The sequence below is a fragment of the Argopecten irradians genome, chromosome 6 (genome assembly GCF_041381155.1).
Source record: "Argopecten irradians isolate NY chromosome 6, Ai_NY, whole genome shotgun sequence".
NCBI classification, from domain to species: domain Eukaryota; kingdom Metazoa; phylum Mollusca; class Bivalvia; order Pectinida; family Pectinidae; genus Argopecten; species Argopecten irradians.
This window is the reverse complement of record NC_091139.1, coordinates 13,449,296-13,475,353: the sequence shown is the minus strand read 5'-3', so window position 1 is coordinate 13,475,353 and position 26,058 is coordinate 13,449,296. Positions and strand designations below refer to the sequence as shown.

The window sequence follows — 26,058 nt, the reverse complement described above, 5'->3', positions numbered from 1 at the left end:
AATGTCTAGAAACCTATCGTCTCTCAGAACAGCAAACTGCCTCAATCGTCGCGAGAATTCGGAGATCTCCTTCAGTGTCACAGCGGGTTCATCAGATGTGAGAGCACCTGATTCCTCTTCAGAATCGTCGTCAGCTGCATCTTCGTTGGTACACAGATGTTTGGTGACCAGGCTCTGCTCCCACTCCTCGCCGTCATCTTCCACAGGAATGTTGTCGTCAAATGTCAGAAGCGTGTCCTTGTTGATGTCAGCTGTCTTGGCGATCCTCATCAGCTTGGCAAGCGGTATGTCGTCATCACCTTCTTCATCATTATCACTGTCGTCCTCTCTAGCGTCGGTTTGGCAGAAACCGGAAAGGGCAAAGCACTTCTGGATGGTATCGGTACGAGTCTCGCTCCAAGCATCGCGTATCCAAAAGAGAGCATCAAGCACACTAATCTGTTTACATAGTTCTTTAACATTGTCAACACGGTCAATCTCGGTCACTAAACTCTTCATCATCTTTGATCGGTAGCGGGCTTTAAACGCACGGATAATCCCTTGATCGAGAGGCTGAAGATGAGATGTGCAGTTGGCGGGAAGGAATTTTAGCTTCACGTTGTCCAACTTAATGTCCTTTGCATGTGATGTGGCATTGTCTAAAAACATGAGAATGTTCCGTTTCTCTCGTTTCATCTGTCTGTCTACACCTTTAATCCACTCCCCAAAAATGTAACTGTCCATCCATGCTTTCCTGTTATGGCTCCATGTAACGGGCATCTTGGAAGACTTAAGATTTCTGAAACATCTTGGTTGTTTGGCTTTTCCTATCACTAGAGGTTTCAGTTTCTCTCCGGTAGCACTACACGCAAACATTACAGTTAATCGTTCCTTTGAGTTCTTAACACCTTTAGAGGAAGATCCTTTCTGTGAAAGTGTCTTGTCCGGTAACACACGGAAGTAAAGTCCTGTTTCATCACAGTTAAAGATGTCACTGGTGCTGTAACCGTCACAGATCTCTGGAAGCTGCTGTTTGTAATCTTCAACCAGTTTGTCATCTATACCAGCACTTTCACCGCTCACTTTGAAGGCCTTTATAGAATGTCTAGTCTTAAACTTATCCAGCCACCCGTTTGATGCCTTAAAGTCTGAGATCTGTAGCCAAGATGCGAATTCCAATGACTTCTGTTGCAAAATTGGACCAGAAAGAGGAATAGACTTGTCACGAGCCTGTCGGAACCAGTCCCACATAAGTTCATTTAACTGTTCGTATTTCGTCGTCGCCGAGAATCGAAACATATTTCCATTGCTGTTTTCTTCTATGTTCTTCATGTAGACGTCTTTCCGCTTTAAAATGTCGGATACTGTACTTTTACCGATGCCATACTTTTCACTCAGCTGTTTGTGTGTAGGTTTTGGTAATGTCTGTGATTCCGTGATGATTTTGATTTTGTCGTCCAGAGATAATTCAAGACGTCTTCGTTTGGTAGGTGGTTTTGACATTCTTTACGTGTAGTGAATTAATCAAAATGATATTGACGAGTCAAAGTTCAAAGTAAGAATGACAAGAATCAAATATGGTCGAAGCAACCGCACAAACAGGGCTAAAATTCATAACTATCATTGGTTAGTTCTTTATTAAAACATAATCACAGCGGATAGACTTTGTAATATTTTTTGTTTTGAACATTTGTTTATTCAACTAAAAGTATGGAGAATCATTTAAAAATCATGTTGTTTCTAATTACACAATGATCAGTCGATGCCGGTCATTATGTGATTTGGCCATTTTCTAAAACAATACATGGCTTCGGCTTCTTCATACAGAGAATGTGCGTTATCCGACAGCTAAATAAATAACCCATGTGAGGCCTCTCATAATTGAATACGAAACTTTCTCTTTACTAGCTCTGCTTGTTTTCATACAGTAAACAAACCGCGTGGTAGGCCTACAGTTCCATGCTTCACTTCGTTTAATATTTAAACAATAGACATGATTAGATAATTACACCATCATCTCCGGTATAATTACCGTGTACAGTACATACATATAGCCTTCACACCTGTATACACGCCCCAGGACATGGCATGCGACAACTATTTGGACACTTGTGTATTTCACGGTCGGTTGATCCGACCTCAAGCGATCGGTGTCGCTCAGGTAAGGCCGGTTTTCAGAAGTTTTTTTTAGTTATATTTGACTATTCCGGTCTCAAAATCTGTCCGGTATTCGGAATGGGGAGGGATCGGTTTTGGGAAGTTTTAATTACTATTAATAAAGAGGAATTCATTCCGTACATCACATCCGTGATCGGTTTCAAGAGGTGATCGGTTTTGAGAAGGATCGGTTTCGGGAGGTTCCACTGTATAGAAAAATCTGAAATATAAAAATACATAAAATATATTGATAAATTCACAGTTCTATTTACCAAAATAAATTTAACTTATGAAAGTTAGATACATTCATAGATTTATGTTGCCATGTACCAAGATGAAATTAAATTTATGATGATAAAATATATAAAATATATTCATAGATTCACAGTTCTATCGTTACTATAAATACTGTTGCTCTGTATGGATGGATGCTGGTTCATCTTGCAGGCTGAGCTGGTTAATAATTCAGTTGTGGCATTATTGTTAAAATGTGTAGCAACAGTCTGAATTAAAATATTGATTTATGTGTATTGTGTAAACCTGTTGACGGGTCAAAACCTGTAGTACTGTAGACAATATAGTTGTTTAATTACGCAGACAGAAAATTTTGTGTACTCCTTATTGATGCTTATTCGTAGGGAGAAATGTTCGTCCCTTTGTCAATTTTCTGGTAATAAGCTGCATATGTACACAGTTATCTTATGTTGCATTCTTTCTATTTAATTCCTAATTAAGTTAGAGGAATTTAACCTTCACTGTAATTATAGTGAAATTTGATTCCCTGTGAAAAAAAAGCAGTTGTACATGTACAGTAGTGAACAAGCTGCACATACCAAACTCCATTGACAAATTCTACATGCTGGCTGTCAAAAAAAAAATTATCAAAGTTTTGTTCCTTAACAATTCGAAATCTCCTCCTGCTTCTATTATAGTAACAGATATTACAGGGAAAATGTAACAGATTATTATTGGGAAAAACAGGGAAAAAAATTGGTACCATATTCGCTGTAATAAGCGCCCAGGGTCCAGTTGTTCAAAGGTGATCAGCTGCAGGTTAATCACAGTTTAACCACAATTTTCAAATCAAGATGAAATAATTGATGGTAGTACAAATTATTCGAAATTCTATAAGATCCTTAAAAACCCCATTATTTACCTACTTCATGATTTCAATGAAGATATATAATCCCAGGTTATACAACAAATGTGAAATGAAGATTTCTCTAATCATGTGATTAAGCTAATCAGCCTTTGAAAACAACCGAGCCCTGGGGGGCTGCTTATTAATTAACCAAAATGTAACATTAATCTGCCATATTATAAATCTTTCTGTACTCGTGGTACATTTATCTGTTACAGTAAACATGTATATGTCTTTTATCCTTTAGTATGAGATGGACTATTATCTCATGATTAACATGTAAAAGACTCGCAAGTTTATGTAATATGGGATACAATGCTGATGTTAGAGGCATCACATGTTGTAAAACATTGTTAAATCCTTGGAAAGCATGTGTTTATGAAACTTCAACTCTCTCCAGAAAAGGGGAGGGAATCTTATAGGGTGAGGGGCGCTAATTACAGCGAATACAGTATATCATTAGGGAAAAGGCAACAAAAACAATACAAAATTTGAAAGCATACTCAAAGACACAAAGGAAATATTTGCAGAAAATAAATCAATAAAGAAATGAAAAAGGAAATAAAACTAATATAATCAATAAAAAAAATAATCAACAGAAGGAAAGATAAACAGGCTTACATTAGAGTCAAGCTCATATCTGTGGTATTGTGATATTAGAATCTAGCTCATATCTGTGGTATTGTAAGGGCTTTATATTACATAATGTTGTGGTATAGTAATACATATTAAGCAGTCCATCCCGAGTGTCTCATGCACAGGATGTATTACATGTGTGAGAATATCCTGATCAATAATTACATCATATTTACTCTAGAATATTCAGATGTACAAAGTACCATGTAAAAATTGATTGTCCCCAGCATATAGGGCTGACACAGTATAGGCCGTCTTTGGTTGTAGTTTAGGAAAGCTTTTAGTATCTCACGGTTCATTTGATGGATTTGTAGACCTTTTTGAACATTTGCATACCCAAGAGGCTCTATCACTTCCTCAGTCATCAGTGGAATATTTGCTAGCCATGTATGCAAACTTATTAGAGAAATCACTATATCAATGAAAATAAAATTTTCAAAGGGGTTTTCTTTTCGACCTCTGATATACTCAAAGTGACACTGAAGGAGTTTTGATAAATAATTTTTAGCTCACCTGGCCCGAAGGCGCGGCGTCCGTCGTCCGTCCGTCAGTCTGTCCGTCAACATTTCCTTTAAATCGCTACTAGTCATAGAGTTCTGCATGGATTGTAACCAAATTTGGCCACAAGCATCCTTGGGGGAGGGGGAACAGAACTTGTATAAATTTTGGCTCTGACCCCCCGGGGCAGGAGGGGACGGGCCCAATAGGGGAAATAGAGGTAAATCCTATAAATCGCTACTTGTCATAGAGTTCTGCATGGATTGTAACCAAATTTGGCCACAAACATCCTTGGGGGAGGGGGAACAGAACTTGTATAAATTTTGGCTCTGATCCCCCAGGGGCAAGAGGGGCGGGGCCCAATAGGGGAAATAGAGGTAAATCCTTTAAATCGCTACTAGTCATAGAGTTCTAAATGGAATGTAACCAAATTTGGCCACAAACATCCTTGGGGGAAGGGGAACAGAACTTGTATAAATTTTGGCTCTGATCCCCCAGGGGCAAGAGGGGACGGGCCCAATAGGGGAAATATAGGTAAATCCTATAAATCGCTACTTGTCATAGAGTTCTGCATGGATTGTAACCAAATTTGGCCACAAACATCCTCGGGAGAAGGGGAACAGAACTTGTATAAATTTTGGTTCTGGTCCCCCGGGGGCAGGAGGGGCGGGGCCCAATAGGGGAAATAGAGGTAAATCCTTTAAATCGCTACTAGTCATAGAGTTCTACATGAATTGTAACCAAATTTGGCTACAAACATCCTTGGGGGAAAGGGAACAGAACTTGTATAAATTTTGGCTCTGACCCCCTGGGGGCAGGAGGGATGGGGCTCAATAGGGGATTTAGAGGTTAATATTAAAATTCCTTCAGAAAAGAAACAATGAACTTGTATTCAGAACATTACTTGGCATTACAAACCACGTGAGCGATACAGGCCCTCTGGGCCTCTTGTATTGTTTGAAAAGACAATATAATTATATAGGGCTGAAACGATTAGTAATTTTGGTATTCGATTATTCGGTCACATGCATGTAATCGATTACTAATCGATTAATCACTTGAATTGAAGGCAACTGAAAACGTCCGCCATGTTTTGGTATCAACTAATAATAACACCTACTGTACGATATGCACATGCCTTACATAATATAAGCCCACCAATAAATAAGAATAGATTTATTGACAAAACAAACATATATCTTATCCCAAAAAAGCGCTGAATTCCGGTCCTGTATTATCTTCTGTAACATCGTTTAAATCCAGTCTGCTAACCCGCTGTTTTGACGTGACCTTCACACGTACGACTAATCAACCAAATCTGGATCGCCACGGAGTGACATGACCAAATTTTCGTCAATGAACTTTTTTATTTCCGTGATCACAAAATATAAAATAAATCAACAACTCGTATTTTTAATTAGAATATGACCAAAAACATTCTTTTTATATGATAAACACATGCAATAGTAAAATTAAAATGTTCAAGATTGGGCTAGTGAAAGTTGGCGAACAGCGTGTTGCAAGCTTTCTCATGCAATCCATTTTCTCATTGATTAATGACTTTAATTCCACAGCGACATAAGTTCAAAATGTTTAGATAAAGAGGTGAAACTACAGTCGGAATGGCTTCCTCAGAAATATATGATTTGTCAACGTGTTTTGTCAGCTTACAATGCACTTGCTATGCATGTTACGATTAAAGATTACTTAAATCTTTAATTGATTATTAGCGATTAGTTTCATTAATCTAATCGCCTCCGATTATTCGACTAATCGTTTCAGCCCTATATAAGACATGAATATAGAAATTGATTTTAATTAAAGAAAAAGTAATGCTTGGTTTCTGTATAAAAGTAAATGTAACAATCAATTTGTGTATAAAAGTAAAGGTAACACTTGGTTTCTGTATAAAAGTAACACTTGGTTTCTGTATGAAAGTAACTCTTGGTTCCTGTATAAAAGTGAAAGTAACACTTGGTTTCTGTATAAAAGTAAATGTAACACTCGATTTGTGTATAAAAGTAAAGGTAACACTTGGTTTCTGTATAAAAGTAAATGTAACACTTGGTTTGTGTATAAAAGTAAAGGTAACACTTGGTTTCTGTATAAAAGTAAATGTAACAATCAATTTGTGTATAAAAGTAAAGGTAACACTTGGTTTCTGTATAAAAGTAAAGGTAACACTTGGTTTCTGTATAAAAGTAAAGGTAACACTTGGTTTCTGTATAAAAGTAAAGGTAACACTTGGTTTCTGTATAAAAGTAAATGTAACAATCAATTTGTGTATAAAAGTAAAGGTAACACTTGGTTTCTGTATAATAGTGAAAGTACCACTTGGTTTCTGTATAAAAGTAAAGGTAACACTTGGTTTCTGTATAAAAGTGAAAGTAACATTTGGTTTCTGTATAAAAGTAACACTTGGTTTCTGTATAAAAGTAACACTTTGTTTCTGTATAAAAGTGAAAGTAACACTTGGTTTCTGTATAAAAGTGAAAGTAACACTTGGTTTCTGTATAAAAGTAAAAGTAACACTTGGTTTTTGTATAAAAGTGATAGTAACACTTGGTTTCTGTATAAAAGTGAAAGTACCACTTGGTTTTTGTATAAAAGTGATAGTAACACTTGGTTTCTGTATAAAAGTGAAAGTACCACTTGGTTTCTGTATAAAAGTAAAAGTAACACTTTTTTCTGTATAAAGTATAGTTAACACTTGGTTTCTGTATAAAAGTGTAAGGTAACTCTTGGTTTCTATATAAAATTATTGTTAACACTTGGTTTCTATAGGCAAACAGGCACAACTGAAGATCCCCAACCCTACCTCAGTCCCACAGATGAGGACCCAGACCCCCGCGACCTTCATTGCCCAGAACCAGGTACAGCAGTCGGGCGGAACCATCACCATGAAACCACGCATGGCTATCATGCGTCCAGCGATGCATTCACAGCACATACAGCTTCAGTCTCAGGCGCAGGCAGCAGGCAAACTGGTAAGACAAGAGAGTTCTGTGAAACTGTTGATTTCAGAATATATCAAACTGTTAGAATTCAACACTTGTATCAATTATTTTTTGAGCATTTGAAAAATGATGACAGAATTCTGATACAAATAAGCTGTAATAATTTTCTCAGGAATGATATCTTGTCATAATTTCGTGGAACATTATTGAAGTCATGAAAAGTTAATAATGAAATGATAAAGTAATGAGTATAACATATATCACCAGATCACAGAATTTGAATTAGTCAAATTTTATTTTGATATTTACATGTAAGTCAAAATTACAAACTTCTCATTAGTTACACACACTATTTGTAGAAGTTGACCATGATAGGTAGTGCTGCTGATGTCTAATGATGTGTATAATGTTTTCAGGTACCTGGACAGGTAGCTATGACCCAAGTGACTTTGTCCCAGTTCCCACAAGGAATCATGGCTCAAGCTCTTCCACCTGGTGCCATCACAGTACAACAGAAGTTCACCCCACAGATGGTAAACAAAATCAGCCCACCCAATTTACAGGTCCGGCCTGGGAAAGGTGCCCCTGTCCAGCAACTGTTACAGAACAACAAAGGTCAGATATTTGTGTCCAATCAGATCCAGCAGGGAAGCAAAGCCGGCGGCGTTCCTTTACAACAGGCCTGGACTGTCAAACCTCTCATTGGTGCCAAAGGTCAGGAGCTCAAGGTCGGAACACCCAATGTGTTTGCGATTCAAAATGCTGCACAGCAAGGAAAGATGATTCCCGGAGGTAAACCGATAGCTCTGGTGTCCCAGCCCCCTCCCCGACTGCCTACTTATAGTCAAGCTATACAAATGAACGCCAGTAGTCAGGCTGTCCAGATGGCTGCCGGGAGTCAATCGGTACAGATGACAACAAATGTTTCCACCTTACAATTAACATCTGCCTCAAACAAACTTCCAGTCACATCACTGACCAAGTCACAGACAGGTGCTGTTGTCATGGTCACTGCACCGTCTCCAGTACGGACTGGCAACATGGTAACCACGCCAACGACTATTCCTTTAGTTACAGCAGCCTCACCAATAAGGACCGCTGCATTGGTAACTACTCCAACAACTGTTGCCTTAGCAACGTCATTACCACCCCTGGTTACTATCCCTGTATGCACGTCGGCATCCATTCCTATCGTAACCACAATAAATGTAGTTCCCTCCACAAAGTCTACACCAGTGCAAAGTGTTCCCTCAGGAGTGACCACCACTACAGCCGTGAAACAGACTGCGGTGACCAGTGAAGCGCAGACTAACAATGACCAAACATCGAATAGTGAGACCAGCAACAACAAAGGAGAAAACATTCAGGTCAAAAAAATGGAGGATGAGAATTCAGAGTGTAGCTCTAGTGTGAAACATTCCAAGTCTAATGAAGATATAGTAGATAAATCCAGTGAAAGTGTGCCAAACCCACAGACACCCATTACTAGTCCCAGTACAGTCTGTACAGGGGAAACAACTCCCAAAGACAACCTTGTTAGTAATCCTCAGACATCTGTGGGCGAGGACACCAAACCCAAGGAGGAGAAATCCAACACCTTAAATGTAGAGTCTAAATCTGTGATAAACAATGAAAACAATAATCCCAGTGATGCTATTAAGTCATCACAAGACATAAGTCTGAAATCTAAAGAATCAGTAGCTACTGAGGTCAACTCGACCCACACAACTTCTGAGTCGGCTCCAAAACAATCCGACGAGATTTCTCTGACCAAAGTGAAAGTAGAAGTGGGGGAGGCAGACTCCTCAGAATCTAGACTATCACCCATGGAGGTGGATCAGACACCTGAGTCTCAGGTAGTCTCAGAGGTAAAGGAACCTGCTAGTCCTAAGGCTGAGGTATCAAGTTTGTCTGGAACTATCAAGTCTGAGGAACCAAGTTCAGAGCCTACAGAACCCACACCAGCTACAGACTTTGATGTCATGGATTCCATGCAATGGGAAAATGGGGTGGCATCTCTTGAAGGCAGCAATCTCAAGGTTAGTGTTAATTATATTAACACAGAGATTTCATGGGTCATACAGGGTAGCTTATCATAAAATTACGAAAAAATAATTAAGTTTGAATTAAAGATGCTCCACCGCTGACAGAGCATAAATGGTGTTCATCACTTGAACAATATTTGGTGTTTAATCGTGTATATATATGCCTAATTAACACAAAAAAATAACATAAAATAACTTATTTCGCCTTTGGTGAGTGCGCAATCATTACTTCATTCCATATTGGATATAGTGCCACGGAATTTTTTCAGGATGCAATTAATTATTTTTCATATTTTGAACTTGAAGTAAAATTAGAAGCTCTAACTTTTCAATGGTGGTAATGGTGTAAAATAAGTAACTTTTGTAACTGAAGAAAAATACTAAATTGCCTGCTCTTGTTTTTGATAGTGAAAAAATACCATTTATCAGCGGTGGAGCATCTTTAAAAATTTAATTTAATTTAATTTACTTTGAACATTAAATGACTAATCATGAATTAATGTTTGATTTTTCTTTATGTTATTTATACAAAATAATGTATAAACATTGATGTTGAAGATGACAAAATAGCAAAATAGAAGCAATATGTACATGTAGACAAATGAACATTGCCAATTTCTTTAATATCTCAACATCTGTGATACAACAAGAAAAATTGTTTATGATGCTAGAATGATTATACTTATGTAGCTTAACTCCCTAAAATTTCTTATCCTTTCTTCATTAATTTCATGCATTATGTTTTTGTGCAGTTTAAGATGAATGAGTTTGGCGTGCTTGAAGTTGTCACAGAAGATCTTGAATGTCCAGAAGCTTTGAATACCAGTAGTGAGTCGGAACAAACCATGGACCAATCAGGCGACAAGAAATTATTGAATTCATTTGAAATCAAAACAGAAGGTAGGGTGTAACAGCTAACAATGTTAGCAATGTGAACGTTTCCTAATTGTAATGGGTGACTATTGCAGAAGAAGTCCCGCACCACCACCACCAAATGCCCCTGTAGTTATAATTATACCATTTCTTTCGCCATCCCCCAAAATCCCTGTATATACCAATTTCTGCAGAGATTAGACAAAAACTAATTTCTGACCAATTACAGACCACTCTCACTAGGGAATGGCAGCCATGAATAAGAAATGAGAAACAATAGGAGAAACAAATCAATATGTGCCCAACCTTGTTTGGAGAATTACTTACTGGTATATTTTGCTTTGTTAATTGATAGTGATTTCGCATCAAGAAATGAACTGTTGAAATATACTGCATAACTAATGTTGTCAAAATTGCTAATTTGTGACAGAAAGTGAACAAATTGAAATGTAAAATTTTATGATTTGACATCTTTTCACAGATAAATCTGCTACTGATGGAGATAAGGACGACGTGTGTTGTTGTACTAACTGTGGCGAGTATGGATTCCGAAGTGAATTTCTGGGAAACTCTGGTGACATTTGCTCTGAGGCCTGTATGGAGGCATACGAATCCAAGTATGGCAGTATTATTAACTATGAAAAATGATGTATTCAAAATTATACAGGGTCCTTATAGCCAGTTATTTTTGCAGGTAAAAAAGTTCATGAGTTTGTCTTGAAACAAAAACAGAATTTAAGCAAATCAAAATAACCGCAATCTAGCTACAAGAGAACATGATTAAATATATCTTGATTTAAATTTTATAATCATAACAATTTTTCATAAAATTGCAAAAAATCATCACTATGAAAAGCACTGGCTACAGTGGAACCTGGTTATATTGAGGTTGTTGGGGAATGATTTAAATTCAAATTATCAAAATTTTAATATAACCAAGGTTAAAGACAATGGATATATGTTAACATGGATTAAAATAGTTTCAAATTAAGCAGTATTTCAATACAACTGATTTCAAAATAGTATACCTGGTATTTGTTCATGCCAAAAAACATTCTTTGACTTGTACGTTTTGACTTGTGCTCTAGCTGCGTCTACTTTCTACACTACATTGGACTGTAATTTGTATTTTGTTTATGTAATTAATACTTAATTATACCCCCTGTGTTACATGAACGAATAACAGAAAGGAGAAACCAGCAGCTAAATTCAAAACACAATTTAATTATATATACAATATTATACAGAGATGGTTTACGATATCTAAAGTAATTGGTGGTGGTACAAGACTAGTACGATGATTTAAAGTGTTACTTATCTGTATGCGAATGTCCTGGTACAATCCTTGATCCTTCCAGGTTTCAAATTAACAATAATCACAAATCCACAAGGAAAATTGAATGTCCACAGATGATTTGTAAAGTTCCAGGCAATATGAATAAATCCACACAAAGTGTTGTAATAATCCACAGATAAAGTCACAATAGCTCTCCCAATAGAATCTTATATGGCGCTGTACAATTCTTGATATGTCTTATTACAGGTCTCATTACAGTTCTGATTAGCCTTGGGCAGCTGGAGTATATATAGCTAAACCGTAATTCAAGAATATTGGAGAACCTCCTACTACTAGAAATATCTAACTAAAAACAGTAAACAAGTAAACACACATAACTTTCTGGAAATAGATCATTCTAGATATCTACTTAAAATCAACATGTTTACAAACATATTTGTTTATACATGATTATATTCTAGAAAGTTCTATAACCTAAATCAATGATATGACCTTCATAGGATGTATTGATAAAAAAAACTATAGGAGTTATCTCCCTTATCTCATAACTACATGTATTCAGTGTCATACATAACACACCCCTCCTTAAAGAAAAGAAAGTTTTCTTGAAAAGGAAACTTTCTTGACATATCAAGTAATATTTAAATCCTTGATAAAGCATCAGCTAGAATATTGTCTTTCCCTTTGATATGTTTGATGTCAAGATTGTACTCTTGCAAAGTCAAACTCCACCTGAGAATTCTTTGATTTTTGTTTTTCATTTTCCCAATGAATGTCAAAAGGTTGTGGTCGGTGAAGACCAACACAGGCACAACTGTAGTGCATAGATACACATCAAATTGGTTTAAGGCCAAAATCAATGCTAAACATTCTTTCTCAATGGTGGAATAATATCTCTGGTGTTTGTCAAACTTTTTCGAGAAATAACAAATTGGATGGTCAATTTGTTCAGTACCTTCTTGCATCAAAACAGCACCAACACCTACATCGCTGGCGTCAACAAACAGTTTAAACTGTTTATTAAAATCTGGAGCAGTCAGAACTGGTGAGCTTGATAGTATGGCTTTCAATTTCTCAAAGGCAGACTTACATTCGTCTGACCAGACAAATTTGACATTTTTCTTTAACAAAGCAGTAAGTGGAGCTGCTATAACAGAGAAATTTTGACAAAATTTTCTGTAGTATCCAGCCATACCAAGAAACCTCATCAGCTCTCTCTTGCCTCCAGGAGCTGGAAAATCTATAATTGATTCTACTTTGGCCTGAACAGGTTTAACCTGCCCCTGTCCTACAACATGGCCTAAAAATTCAACAGTTGCATGACAAAATTCACATTTCAATAAGTTTACAGTCAATTTCATGGTAGTGAGTCTTTCGAAGAATTCACGAATCCCGCGTAGATGGTCTTCCCACGTGTCGTGGTAGTTGATGACGTCATCGATGTATCCACCACAGCCTTCCAGGTCTGATATCACGCTGTTAAGAAGACGTTGAAATGTTGCCGGGGCATTCTTCATACCAAACGGCATAACTTTGTACTGGTACAAACCTTGTGAGGTTACAAATGCCGACACTTCTTTAGCTCTTTCTGTTAATGGCACCTGCCAATATCCTTTCAACAGGTCAAACTTGCTTACGTACTTGGCTTTGCCAACTTTGTCAATACATGAGTCAATCCTTGGAATTGGATAAGAGTCTGTTTTACTGACAGAGTTTACTTTCCTGAAGTCAGTACAGAACCGGTATGTCTTGTCTGGCTTTGGTACCAGAACACATGGAGAGCTCCATTCACTTTTGCTTGGTTCAATAATATCATTGTCCAACATGTATTGAATTTCTTTCTTTAAGTGTTCTTCTTTCAAAGGATTGACACGGTAAGGATGTTGCTTGACAGGTGGCGCATCGCCTACATCCACGTCATGATAGATAGCATCTGTTTTGCCTGGTGTATCCGGAAACAAATGATTAAACTCAAGTATCAAATCTTTCAGTTCATTGCGTTCCTTTTCTGATAGATGACACAGTTTCTTGTCCAAGTTCGCGAGCACATCTGAATTCCGTAACTTAACACCACAGTCTAAACCTACATCTTGTACACCACCATCTAAGTCTAATTTACAAATATCAGCTGTACTTTCACTTTGTGATGGTACAGAGGCCAAAGTAGCAATAGGTTGAGAGGTCTTGCTCTCTTCTCTATCTACATATTTCTTAAGCATATTAACATGACATAATTGATTTTCTTGCGCCTCCCTGGAGTTTGTACAATGTAGTTAACATCATCGACCTTTTTCTCAACAACATAAGGTCCAAAATATCTAGCTTGCAAAGGCTGACCCGGTATTGGTAATAGAGCCAAAATTTTGTCACCTGGATCAAAACTTCTTGCACGGGCACTTTATCATACCATGTTTTCATTTTGGTTTGAGTAACGGCCAAATTTTCTTTTGCCAGTTCACATGCCCTTGTCAACCTTTGCTTAAAGTTAGACACATACTCTAAGAGATTCACTTTAGAATCTTCGTCCAAAATTTTGTCTTTCAAAATTTTCAAAGGACCATGTACAGTATGTCCAAACACAAGTTCAAAGGGACTAAAGCCAAGAGATTCTTGTACAGATTCTCTAACGCCAAACAACAACATGTGTATACCTTCGTCCCAATCTCTTTTGTTTTCAAAACAATAAGATCTCATCATATTCTTCAATGTCTGATGAAAACGTTCTAAAGCACCCTGAGACTCTGGATGATAAGCACTAGACTTATACTGCTTGATCTGGAGCTGGTACATGACTTGTTGAAAAATACCAGACATGAAATTCGAACCTTGGTCCGATTGGACAGCTTTTGGAAGACCAACCAGTGTAAAGAATTTAACCAAAGCCTTGACTATGTTAGGGGCTTTAATATTCCTGAGTGGAATGGCTTCAGGAAAGCGTGTGGAAGCACACATAATAGTTAAATGATACTCATTCCCAGACTTAGTTTTGGGTAGAGGACCTACACAGTCTATAATGACTCTACTAAATGGTTCCTCAAATGCTGGAATGGGGTGCAAAGGTGCAACAGGGATTTTCTGATTAGGTTTCCCTACCACCTGACAAGTATGACAAGACCTACAAAAATCAGCCACATCCCGTTTCAACTTGGGCCAAAAGAAGTGATCTAAGATCCTGTTATAAGTCTTGGTCACACCTAGATGCCCTGCCATAGGTACATCATGAGACAAACTCAGAATATCTTGCCTATACCTCGGTGGGACAACTATTTGATTGACAACCTTCCAGTCTTCCTCGGGAGACACATCAGGGGGGCGCCACTTGCGCATCAACACACCTGACTGACGGAAGTAACAAACCGGGACTTTCTCAGCCTCTTCCTCACTCAAAGCCCGATTACACAGTAAGGAGATTTCAGGATCTTTTTCCTGTTCTACTATAAGCTCCTCTCTAGACAAAGATGATTTGCTCATCATGTCAGACAAAGAAGTACCCTTGTTAGGAACAACTCTATCACTATCAAAGTCTACAGGATTGCTCAAAAGATCACACTTGCTCCCGACATCCTCTATATCATGAGCCAAGAAAGTGTCACCTAACCCTGGACTATAATGATCCTCAACTACTGCAACATCAGAAACCTTCTTACTCATTGAACGAGTTACAGCACAAGAAGGGAAAATACCAGGAAATTCCTGTTGAATAGTCTCAGCATCATCTGTTTTATCTGGAATACTGGACACTAAGGGATCTACCCTAACTTTCTCTCCAGCCAAGTCATTGCCTAAAATGAGCGACACGCCCTCTATCGGAAGTTCCGGTCTAACACCAATGGTGACAGGCCCAGTAACCAAGTCTGACTTTAAATAAACACAATGGAGAGGCACATTAACAAAACCTAACTCTACACCTTGAAGCAAAACACTACTACCAGATGAGGTCTCCTCAGACAAAGGCACTACGCCATCTAATATCAAAGAATGAGAAGCCCCAGTATCTCGCAAAATCTTCACAGGTTTCAAGTTGGTAATATCACTAGTAAGTGAAACAAAACCTTCAGAAATGAAGGGAGAGTACTTCTCCAAGACACTATCAGACTCTGAGCTCTTAATCTCAACAGACACTTTAGAATCTTCCACAATATCACTAAGTTTCTGACTAGGCTTTGACATAGCTAACACAGAAGGAACTGACTGTTTACGCCTTTGCTCCTTACGCTGGAGAGAATAACATTCAGACATAGTATGCCCTACTTTCTTGCAGTAATTACAAACAGGACCAGAAGGAGACCCCACACCTACCCTATCATCTGTTTTAGAAGCAGACTTAGTTTTATCACCTAATTTAGGTTTGTCGTTGGAAGGGCCACTAAAGGTTGGGTTCCTAGGCTGACCAAATTTACTAGTACCTGTGGTACTGTTTTTGTCTTGAGAACTGTTTTTAACAAATGAGCCTTTGTGGGTGAGAGCGTAATCATCAGCCATTGTAGCTGCTTCACTAAGTGTTTCAACTTTTCTCTCATCTAAATGAGTTTTTATGTTTGAGTGGACACAACGTTTAAAACTCCTCTATCAACAATAATTGCCTCAATTTACCGAAATCCTCATCAATTTCTTTAGAATCACACCACCTATTAAATAATTGTTCCTTTTCTCTGGCAAATTCTACATGAGTTTGTTCATCTCTCTTTCTCGAGTTTCGAAATTTCTGGCGGTAAGCCTCAGGAACTAACTCATAAGCTTTCAAAATAGCTTTCTTGACTACTTGGTAATTTGAAATATCATCAACAGATAAAGAAGAATAAATGTCTCTAGCTTTACCAATCAAGACACTCTGAAGAAGCATTGTAAGCTTATCTTCAGGCCATGTCATACTATCAGCTATTTTCTCAAAATGTAGAAAATACTTGTCAACTTCTTTCTTTGAAAAGGAGGAACTAACCTAATATTTCTACTGACATCAAAACCTCTGTTTCCTTGTAAACCCCTAAAAGTTGGATTACTTGAACCGTCTTGAGAAGCTAGCTCTAATTCTTTAATTCTAAGTTCTGTTTCAGCTTGAATTTTCTGCTTCTCTAGTTCTAACATCTGATCTCTCTCGATCTCTTTTTCTTTTAATTTTCTTTCCATTTCTTTTTCTCTTAACTCTCTTTCTTTGTCTATTTCTTTTTTCTCTCTTAACTCCTTTTCTATTTCTCTTTCTCTCATTTCTTTCTCTATTTGTTTCATTTTCATTTCATTCTCTATTTGTTTCATTTTCATTTCATGTTCAAGTTCCATTTGTCTAATTTGGATTTCTGAAGTGACTGTTTCCTCTATACTATCTAATGCACTAGAGTCAAATTTGCCATTGTCAACAAAATATCTTATAATTACATTCCTAATTTCAGCTTTCCTCAAATTAGTTTTGATAGTAAGGCCTAAATGTTTACCCAATAATAGTAAATCCTTCTTACTAACTTGCAAAAGAACTTCCAGGGATGGCGCTTTAACAAACTGTTCTACCTGCATAGAAGTCATATTTATCTAGCTGTTGGTTTCAAATGTAAACTCAAAGTTTGTACACAAATTTTGAAAATTTCTTAATTAATTTTTCAAAGTTAGATTTCACAAATTGAATATCGATCCCGGACGAGCCCCCAATTTCTGTCACATGAACGAATAACAGAAAGGAGAAACCAGCAGCTAAATTCAAAACACAAATTTAATTATATATACAATATTATACAGAGATGGTTTACGATATCTAAAGTAATTGGTGGTGGTACAAGACTAGTACGATGATTTAAAGTGTTACTTATCTGTATGCGAATGTCCTGGTATAATCCTTGATCCTTCCAGGTTTCAAATTAACAATAATCACAAATCCACAAGGAAAATTGAATGTCCACAGATGATTTGTAAAGTTCCAGGCAATATGAATAAATCCACACAAAGTGTTGTAATAATCCACAGATAAAGTCACAATAGCTCTCCCAATAGAATCTTATATGGCGCTGTACAATTCTTGATATGTCTTATTACAGGTCTCATTACAGTTCTGATTAGCCTTGGGCAGCTGGAGTATATATAGCTAAACCGTAATTCAAGAATATTGGAGAACCTCCTACTTCTAGAAATATCTAACTAAAAACAGTAAACAAGTAAACACACATAACTTTCTGGAAATAGATCATTCTAGATATCTACTTAAAATCAACATGTTTACAAACATATTTGTTTATACATGATTATATTCTAGAAAGTTCTATAACCTAAATCAATGATATGACCTTCATAGGATGTATTGATAAAAAAAACTATAGGAGTTATCTCCCTTATCTCATAACTACATGTATTTAGTGTCATACATAACACCTGCAATAAAGTTAAGGGGGGAATATGCTGGAATTGGATTATCCGTCTGTCTGCCTGTAGACACAACTTTGTCTGGGAACTCCTAAACTACTTGACAGCTTTTGAGAAAATTTGGTACACAGAACGCTGACATGAGAGGGAGTTGAGTAAACTATATAGGATTCTACAAAGTGCCCTATTAATGGAGTTCTTACTAAATTTGTGCAGCGGGAGGTTTTAGTTGTCCACTGGTGGCAGTTCTGTAACTACACTGCAGTATCATACCCTGGTATTTTATTTTTATATCAATACTTAACTCAGTTTTTCCTCAACAATAAAACTTGTCATTTTCTCTCATTAACTCATTCATTTATGTATAATGCTGTAAAACTTTTCAGAAAAAATGGCAAAGGAGTTAAGAAGAATGTTATGTCTAAAATGGTGCTTGGGATGAAGAAAAAGAAGCGAAAGCTGTTGTTGATGAAGGGAGGTCAGGGTGAGGATGAAGTCTATCCAAAAGGATTAGCTACAGGTAAGTACCTAATATATTACAATTATTACAGAGTTATCTGCCCTTGTAGGTAGAAATTAATTGTGACCTGGTGTGTTTACGAGCACAACATGATATTCATTAGGCAAAAGGATGTATGTTTAGCTCATACATTAATTACATACATGATAATGTTGATACCTACCCACAAGGACAGATAACTCTGTAGTGTACAAAGACATAATATCCAGACAACAGCATACATGTGTGATCAAAAGATTTTAGAATATTATTCTGGATGAGCACAATTTTGGTTAATATTCTAATTAGTTTTTTGTTGATATTCCAAATACAAAATTTATTAATATTGTATAATGATGCTTTCTTCTGAAACAACAAAGTAAAGTGAGTTTAATATTATATGTAATAAATGTTTGTGTTGCATGTTGTGTAGGAAGGAAATCTAAGGCGTTTGTTTGGCTGAATTATTTGGAACAAGAAGGTGGTGAGGCAGCTCCAGATAGACTGTTTAAAGAGGTAATAATAGTTTTATGCTGTCAATGATATTGCAAGAGTTGTCTCCCTTACACCAAGAAAGGAACACTTAGGTGCAAAACATGTTTCACGTGTCATATTGAGAAACTTTTCATGTAATGAAAGATATTCCAAATCAGGCCAATGTCATCTTGTTCGCTCAGCTTTCCAAATAAAAATACAATGAGGATATTTAACATCAGAAAGATTGACAGTCCAAATCGGTAACATTTTCCAGAAAAGTTTTATATTCAATGGTTAGAGTTGTGCAATGCTAAATGTAAACTCTGGACATATTGAATTGGTGGTGAGAATTTATTGATGTGTGACCCAATACACCTTCAAGTGAAGAGGAAATATAGACAATGTTATTTGCACAGTTGCCAGCTTTTCCCTCATAGTCCAGTAAAGATAGGGTGTTACCCCAAAATAATTGCAACAAAATTTTTTCTTTGTTTTTCATACAGATCTGACTTTGTTTTATACAAGAAAAAAAGTCGCCACAAGTAAAAATTTGGGAAAGTGTTTTTCTTGATCCCCAAAAAATCAGAAAAATAGGGATATTTGCATAATTTGCCAACTTTGTAGCCAAATATAAACTTACATGGTTATCATGAGATACTAGAAAATTACTGTATGGCAAGAACGTTATAAGGACAGCACAGATTGCCAAAAACCTAAGTTGAAATCAACACAGGGAAAAAGTATGACACCATGAAAATTGCATAATTATGTCCTTGTAACAGCCAAATATGCTTTTGTTGGATTGTTAAGATAAAAAATTGTTATTATCAACAATACCATTGATACTCATTTTGGTGGAATCTTTTTAAATAAAACTTGTTGATTAAAGGCTTTAAAAGTAAAATATTTTACTTTCACTACCTGAGATAACATGGTTGCTCAAAGTTGGTCTTTTGGCCTTTTCCAAGGATATGTTCAAGTCCAAATTGAATAATATGTCTTTTTTATTCAAGAATTATTCAGTAAGTACGGTCTCAAGTGTTTAGATAGTTATTAATTCAGATTCTATGTAGGCTATACTCACCTAAAAGAGACAACTGTATAAAGATATTCCCAAAAATAAAAGACGTGAGGTTGATCAAATCCTCATTTAGTGCCAATTTGACTAAACTTATTATGGCTAAGTCCTTAAGTTGAAATATCAAAAATGTGAATATCTATTTTGTGACTTATCAGATTGCAAAATCCTTTGGCAGTATTTGCACCATAATGGAACGTTCTTTATAAAGTGAAAGTGAAGTTTCTTTTTGATCAAATATTTGAATAGTCCAGTTTTTCATTTTTCCATAATGGAACCAGATGGGTGTTACATAAATTTCGATGAGATAAAAGGATAAAATAAAAGTTCAATTTCAATTTTATAGCTGAAAATCATCACAGTTCTGATTCATTTACTGGCAAAATTTTATGACAAACGAATAAAGCATATTCGAAAAATTTAGATTTTTGTATTGCAAATCTATGGACTTCGACATATTTTGGTATTCAGCCAAATTAACGTGTGAGGAAGTTTTTACTACTAAATAAGATGTGCATATTTATACCGTTTTTACAATAAATGATCAAAATAACAAGTACAAAATATACAAAAAAGAATAAAACATATTTGGAAGATTTTGCTTTTTTATTTTCTGAAATATTAACTACCAAAATGGGAGTTTTGCCAAAAATCTTAGTATAAAAACACTTCAAATTGGCACAATCAGTCAACTTGACGGGTTAATATTTAGTGTTTTCTAACTAATGTATTATCGATTATGCTTTAATATCAAAGAAAAGGTAATCCTTTAAGACATAAAACATTAACTGATATTGTTCAGGATAAGATTTTATAAATGTTTGCATCTAAAAAGAACAAAAACGGGATTGCTAGCTAAATTCAAAGGTTTTGAGCCATTTTCATCCTTCTTTATTTCTTGGATTGGCTGAAATTATTGTATCATTTCAACTTATTTGTACTAACCTAAAGTTTGTCTTACTATATACCCGATTTCATATTTCAAGTATTGCAAAAATAGCAGATATTGTACTTTAAAAGTGGTCAAAAGTGTGATTTCTTTATATTTTCTTATTTTTGGGTGTGTTCAAAAAACGAACTTTCCGAACATGTTGATTTTTTTATGCGACTATTTTCTTATTTTTGGGTTTCAAAACTAACTAAATAAGATGTGCATATTTATACCGTTTTTACAATAAATGATCAAAATAACAAGTACAAAATATGAAAAAAAAGGATAAAACATATTTGGAAGCTTTTGCTTTTTTATTTTCCGATATATTAACTACCAAAATGGGAGTTTTGCCAAAAATCTAAGTATAAAAACACTTCAAATTGGCACGATCAGTCAACTTGACGGGTTAATATTTAGTTTTTTCTAGCTAATGTATTATCGATTATGCTTTAATATCAAAGAAAAGGTAATCCTTTAAGACATAAAACATTAACTGATATTGTTCAGGGTAAGATTTTATAAATGTTTGCATCTAAAAAGAACAAAAACGGTATTGCTAGCTAAATTCAAAGGTTTTGAGCCGTTTTCATCCTTCTTTATTTCTTGGATTGGCTGAAATTATTGTATCATTTCAACTTATTTGTACTTACCTAAAGTTTGTCTTACTATATACCCGATTTCATATTTCAAGTATTGCAAAAATAGCAGATATTGTACTTTAAAAGTGGTCAAAAGTGTGATTTCTTTATATTTTCTTATTTTTCGGGTGTTCAAAAAACGACTTTCCGAACATGTGATTTTTGGCGACTTTTTTCATGGTAAAATACTAAGATCCTCCAACCCAAAAAGCAGAAAACAAATTCTGTTGCAATTATTTGGAGGTTTGGCTTCTATTTTTCATTTTTTTACTGGACTAACAGAAACTTATAAGATTATAGGATTTCTTGATGTGCAACCCAATGTACATTCTATATAAGTTTGGGTGAAATATAAACAATATGTTTTCCACTGTTGGTAATAAGATAAGATTTCCTTTTTTCAGGCATTCCCACAGAATCGTATCGGGTTTAAAGTCGGTATGAAGCTGGAAGGAATTGACCCTAAGCATCAGTCACTGTTCTGTGTACTGAGTGTGGCTGAGATCCGTGGCTACCGTCTGCGACTACACTTTGACGGCTACTCCGAGTGCTATGATTTCTGGGCCAATGCTGATTCAGCTTGGATATTTCCAGTCGGATTCTGTGATAAAAATGAAAGAATCTTACAACCCCCAAAAGGTGAGGAAATTCAGTTATCCGCATGTCACAGATCATAGAACTTGTCCACCTCTAGTTAATGGAGTCATTAGGATTTATCTCCCTTTACTAATTCAGTTAATTTATTAGAAATGCAAATGTCAAATTATGCTTATTCTATTTTCACTGAATAGATTGTTTGAGGCAAATCTGTTTGGAATTAAAAATTACTGTAAAACCAAAGAAATTAAAAAGACAGATCCTGTAATGATAACTAAAATGTGTAAATGTTTAACAGGTTTTACGGCAGAAAACTTCAGCTGGCCAGAGTACTTGAAGATGGCTAAAGCCGTACCAGCTCCGAAACATCTATTTCAAAACCAACCCACTCAGGTAAACCATACTTTTATTCTACACTGTACTTTACTGAGTACAAAAAAACTCGCTCTTACAGAGGGCAGCAAGGCCAGTGTGTTGTCTCATCATTCATTAGGCCATCATGCTGTTATGGTGAAGAAGTTTGTTTTTTTATGTGATGTAATAATATTTATGCAATGACTTAAAAATAGCAAAAAGGTCTTACTGAGATATTGCCTTGTTTAGAAGTAGTGTTATATCTAGGCACATTATAAATAAAACATTTCTTTGATATAGAATGTGACCCCTAATGCATTCCGAGTGGGCTGTAAGCTTGAGGCTGTGGATAAGAAAAACAACAACCTAATATGTGTATCTACCGTGGCGGACACACTTGGTGACAAGATACTGGTACACTTTGATGGCTGGGAGGATACGTACGACTACTGGTGTGATGTCGCCTCTCCAGACATTCACCCGGTCGGCTGGTGTCACGAAAACAACACACAACTCTCTCTTCCCTGTGGTTTGTACCTCTTCACATCTTACCTTAAGACCATATGTCATTTTGCCATTTGAATCCTCAAGTCCTTTAGTGATTATGTTTGGTAGCCTATAATTGGAAAAACACCCGTCTGAATCTCTTGACAAAGATAATTAAACTTTGAATGTCCCTGCTATGAATCAGGGAGCACACAGTGCTGTCCTGTCATGTCCCATCATGCTTTTTGGAGGCATTGGTGTATGACAGACATGTCTAGTTTATCAAAGTTATAAATCCAGAAAATTATTTTGGTCATTTATTGAATATCTAATAATTCTGCCAATATTACTGGATTTATCTCCCTTTAAACCATTCAGTAATTATACAATACCTAAGCGAATGCTACTGTTTTGTTAACAGTGAATGTTTTGTTTTATTCAGATTGGAAGGAGACCGATTTTACATGGGAGAGTTACTTAGCCCAAACCAAGTCTGTAGCAGTGCCTGCTAGAGCATTCAAACCTGTAAGTAATTCTAACGGATCTCTCTGGATAGACAGCTCTCAGTACAGTCAAACCTGCCAGAGTGATTACCTCTGTATAAACACCAACTGACAAATAAGACCACTTTCATGGAGTCCCAAATGGTCAATTCCAACACAATGTGTGTATGATGATCACCTGGCTATAAAGACTATTTTTCCTTTGTCCTTTGGGCGCTCCTCTACCACTGCTGTTCTTAGCTATGATATTGTATGTGTACCCATGATATGTTTCTACGTCTTTATCAGTTTAACATCTCTGTGTAGGTTAATGTGTGAAACCTTTTGTGATGTTTCAGAGAGCAGCCCTAGGTTTTAAGGTTGGGATGAAACTAGAAGTGGTAGACAAACGGAACTCGCTGCTCATTCGTGTAGCAACTGTTAGTGAAGTGGATAGCCATCTGATTAAGATCCACTTTGATGGTTGGGCGGATACCTTTGATTACTGGCTGGACGATGACTGTACAGATATTCACCCTCCAGGCTGGTGCAGCAAGACTGGCCACCCTCTCACTCCTCCAATAAGTACGTTGACAACCCTATCGAAATAAAAACTCTCTCTTTACCCAAGTTGGTGTGTTTCATTCAGTTTTCAGAATTATTACCGTAAACTTTACATTTTTTTCTGCATGCAATCAACTTTCCTGTATTTCAATAAGAATTTATGAAAATAAATCACTGCAAGAACGTTTCAACTTCCAATAAATAGAGCTCTAAATCATAAAATTACAGCAACAGTTGCTTGACTGTATATAATGTACGCTCATTCTCTGTAACTAATTCTGACCTCCAAAAACTATTTCAAGTCTTCACTTTTCTTCATTTACCTTGAAAGTAAATTAAACTGTTGTTTAAATAGAATTATTACTTATATCCAGGTCCAGCAGACTTGGTGGACACAGCAGAGAAAGGAGGATGTCCAACTCCAGGCTGTAAGGGTATTGGCCACATCAAAGGAGCAAAGTACACAGGGCACCACAGGTGGGTCTCATTAGTACACAGGGCACCACATGTGGGTCTTATTAGTACACAGGGCACCACAGGTGGGTCTAATCAGTACACAGGGCACCACGTGTGGGTTTCATCAGTACACAGGGCACCACAGGTGGGTCTCATCAGTGCACAGGGCACCACAGGTGGGTCTAATCAGTACACAGGGCACCACAGGTGGGTTTCATCAGTACACAGGGCACCACAGGTGGGTCTCATCAGTGCACAGGGCACCACAGGTGGGTCTAATCAGTACACAGGGCACCACAGGTGGGTCTCATCAGTACACAGGGCACCACAGGTGGGTCTAATCAGTACACAGGGCACCACAAGTGGGTCTCATTAGTACATAGGGCACCACAGATGGGTCTCATTAGTACTGAAGGCACCACATTTTTAACCCACCATCATCAGATGGTGGGCTATTCAAAACGCTTTTTGTCCGTGGTCCGTGGTCCGTCCTTCTGTCCATTAACATTTCTTGTTACCGCTATATCTCAGAAAGTACAGAAGAGATCTCTCACAAATTTCATATGTAGGTTCCCCTTGGGCCCTAGTTGTGCATATTGCATTTTGGGACTGATCGGTCAAAAAGATGGCTGACAGGCTGCTATCTTGGATTTTGATAGTTAAAGTTTCTCACCACTATATCTCAGCAAGCACTGAAGGGATCCCTCTCAAATAGTTGTGCATATTGCATTTTCCGACTGATTGGTGAACAAGATGGCCGACAGGCCACCATCTTGGATTTTGACAATTGAAGTTTGTTACCGCTATTTTTCAGAAAGTACTGAAGGGACCTGTCTCAAATTTCATGTGCAGGTTCCTCTGTGGGTCTAGTTGTGCATATTTCATTTTCAGACTGATCAGTTAACAAGATGGCTGACAGGTAGCCATCTTGGATTTTGAAAATTAAAGTTTATTACTGTTATATAGATGTATCTCAGAAAATACTGAAAGGATCTTTCTCAAATTTCATGTGTAGTAATATGTAGTAAAAGTTTGAAAAGCAGAGAAAAGATCCCTCTTTCCATTGTCAGACATAGATCATTCTTTGGTAGGCGCCAAGATCCCTCTGGGATCTCTTGTTTTTCTTGTATATATATCTGTTAAATTATGCAAACCAGCTGTTGTTTCAGTATGTTAAATACTCTGGCTCTTTCCCCATGCTAGCTCCAACATTAACATGGAATATAATATGGTAATTGTGATTGTGTTTTTCAGTGCTTTTGGCTGTCCCTACTCTAGTTCCAACATCAACAAGGAAACAACTCTACAGGACAGACTGGGGTCGACGAGAGCCGAGGAGGTGAACCAGACTCCCGCCCCTTCACCTCCTGGTACTCCCACATTCAGGTCCCAAAGGAGCATGGAATACCCATCCTCACCAGAACAGAAGTAATTCGAAATATAAGCAATCAACTCATAATCTGTATTAGCATATTACATAATTATCACCCATGCGGATAGGTGTCGATTGTGATATCATTGTTTTGTGAGCAAAACTTGCATGATTGTTTTCTCTAGAAAGTATG

The 26,058-nt window shown here is 36.7% G+C and overlaps 1 protein-coding gene across 3 annotated transcripts in view; it reads left to right on the top strand.

The window, feature by feature from the left end:
* LOC138325039 (lethal(3)malignant brain tumor-like protein 3) overlaps positions 1 to 26,058 on the top strand; it is a 38,877-nt gene that overhangs the window by 6,629 nt on the left and 6,190 nt on the right. For all 3 annotated transcript variants that reach the window (XM_069270395.1, XM_069270393.1, XM_069270394.1), the window contains 13 exons: positions 7,196 to 7,398; positions 7,785 to 9,407; positions 10,166 to 10,313; positions 10,768 to 10,903; positions 18,315 to 18,448; positions 18,861 to 18,943; positions 21,959 to 22,193; positions 22,450 to 22,544; positions 22,806 to 23,034; positions 23,434 to 23,516; positions 23,833 to 24,058; positions 24,412 to 24,514; positions 25,748 to 25,921. In XM_069270395.1, coding sequence (XP_069126496.1) covers positions 7,196 to 7,398; positions 7,785 to 9,407; positions 10,166 to 10,313; positions 10,768 to 10,903; positions 18,315 to 18,448; positions 18,861 to 18,943; positions 21,959 to 22,193; positions 22,450 to 22,544; positions 22,806 to 23,034; positions 23,434 to 23,516; positions 23,833 to 24,058; positions 24,412 to 24,514; positions 25,748 to 25,921 — 3,472 coding nt within the window. The remainder of the gene's footprint in view (positions 1 to 7,195; positions 7,399 to 7,784; positions 9,408 to 10,165; positions 10,314 to 10,767; positions 10,904 to 18,314; positions 18,449 to 18,860; positions 18,944 to 21,958; positions 22,194 to 22,449; positions 22,545 to 22,805; positions 23,035 to 23,433; positions 23,517 to 23,832; positions 24,059 to 24,411; positions 24,515 to 25,747; positions 25,922 to 26,058) is intronic.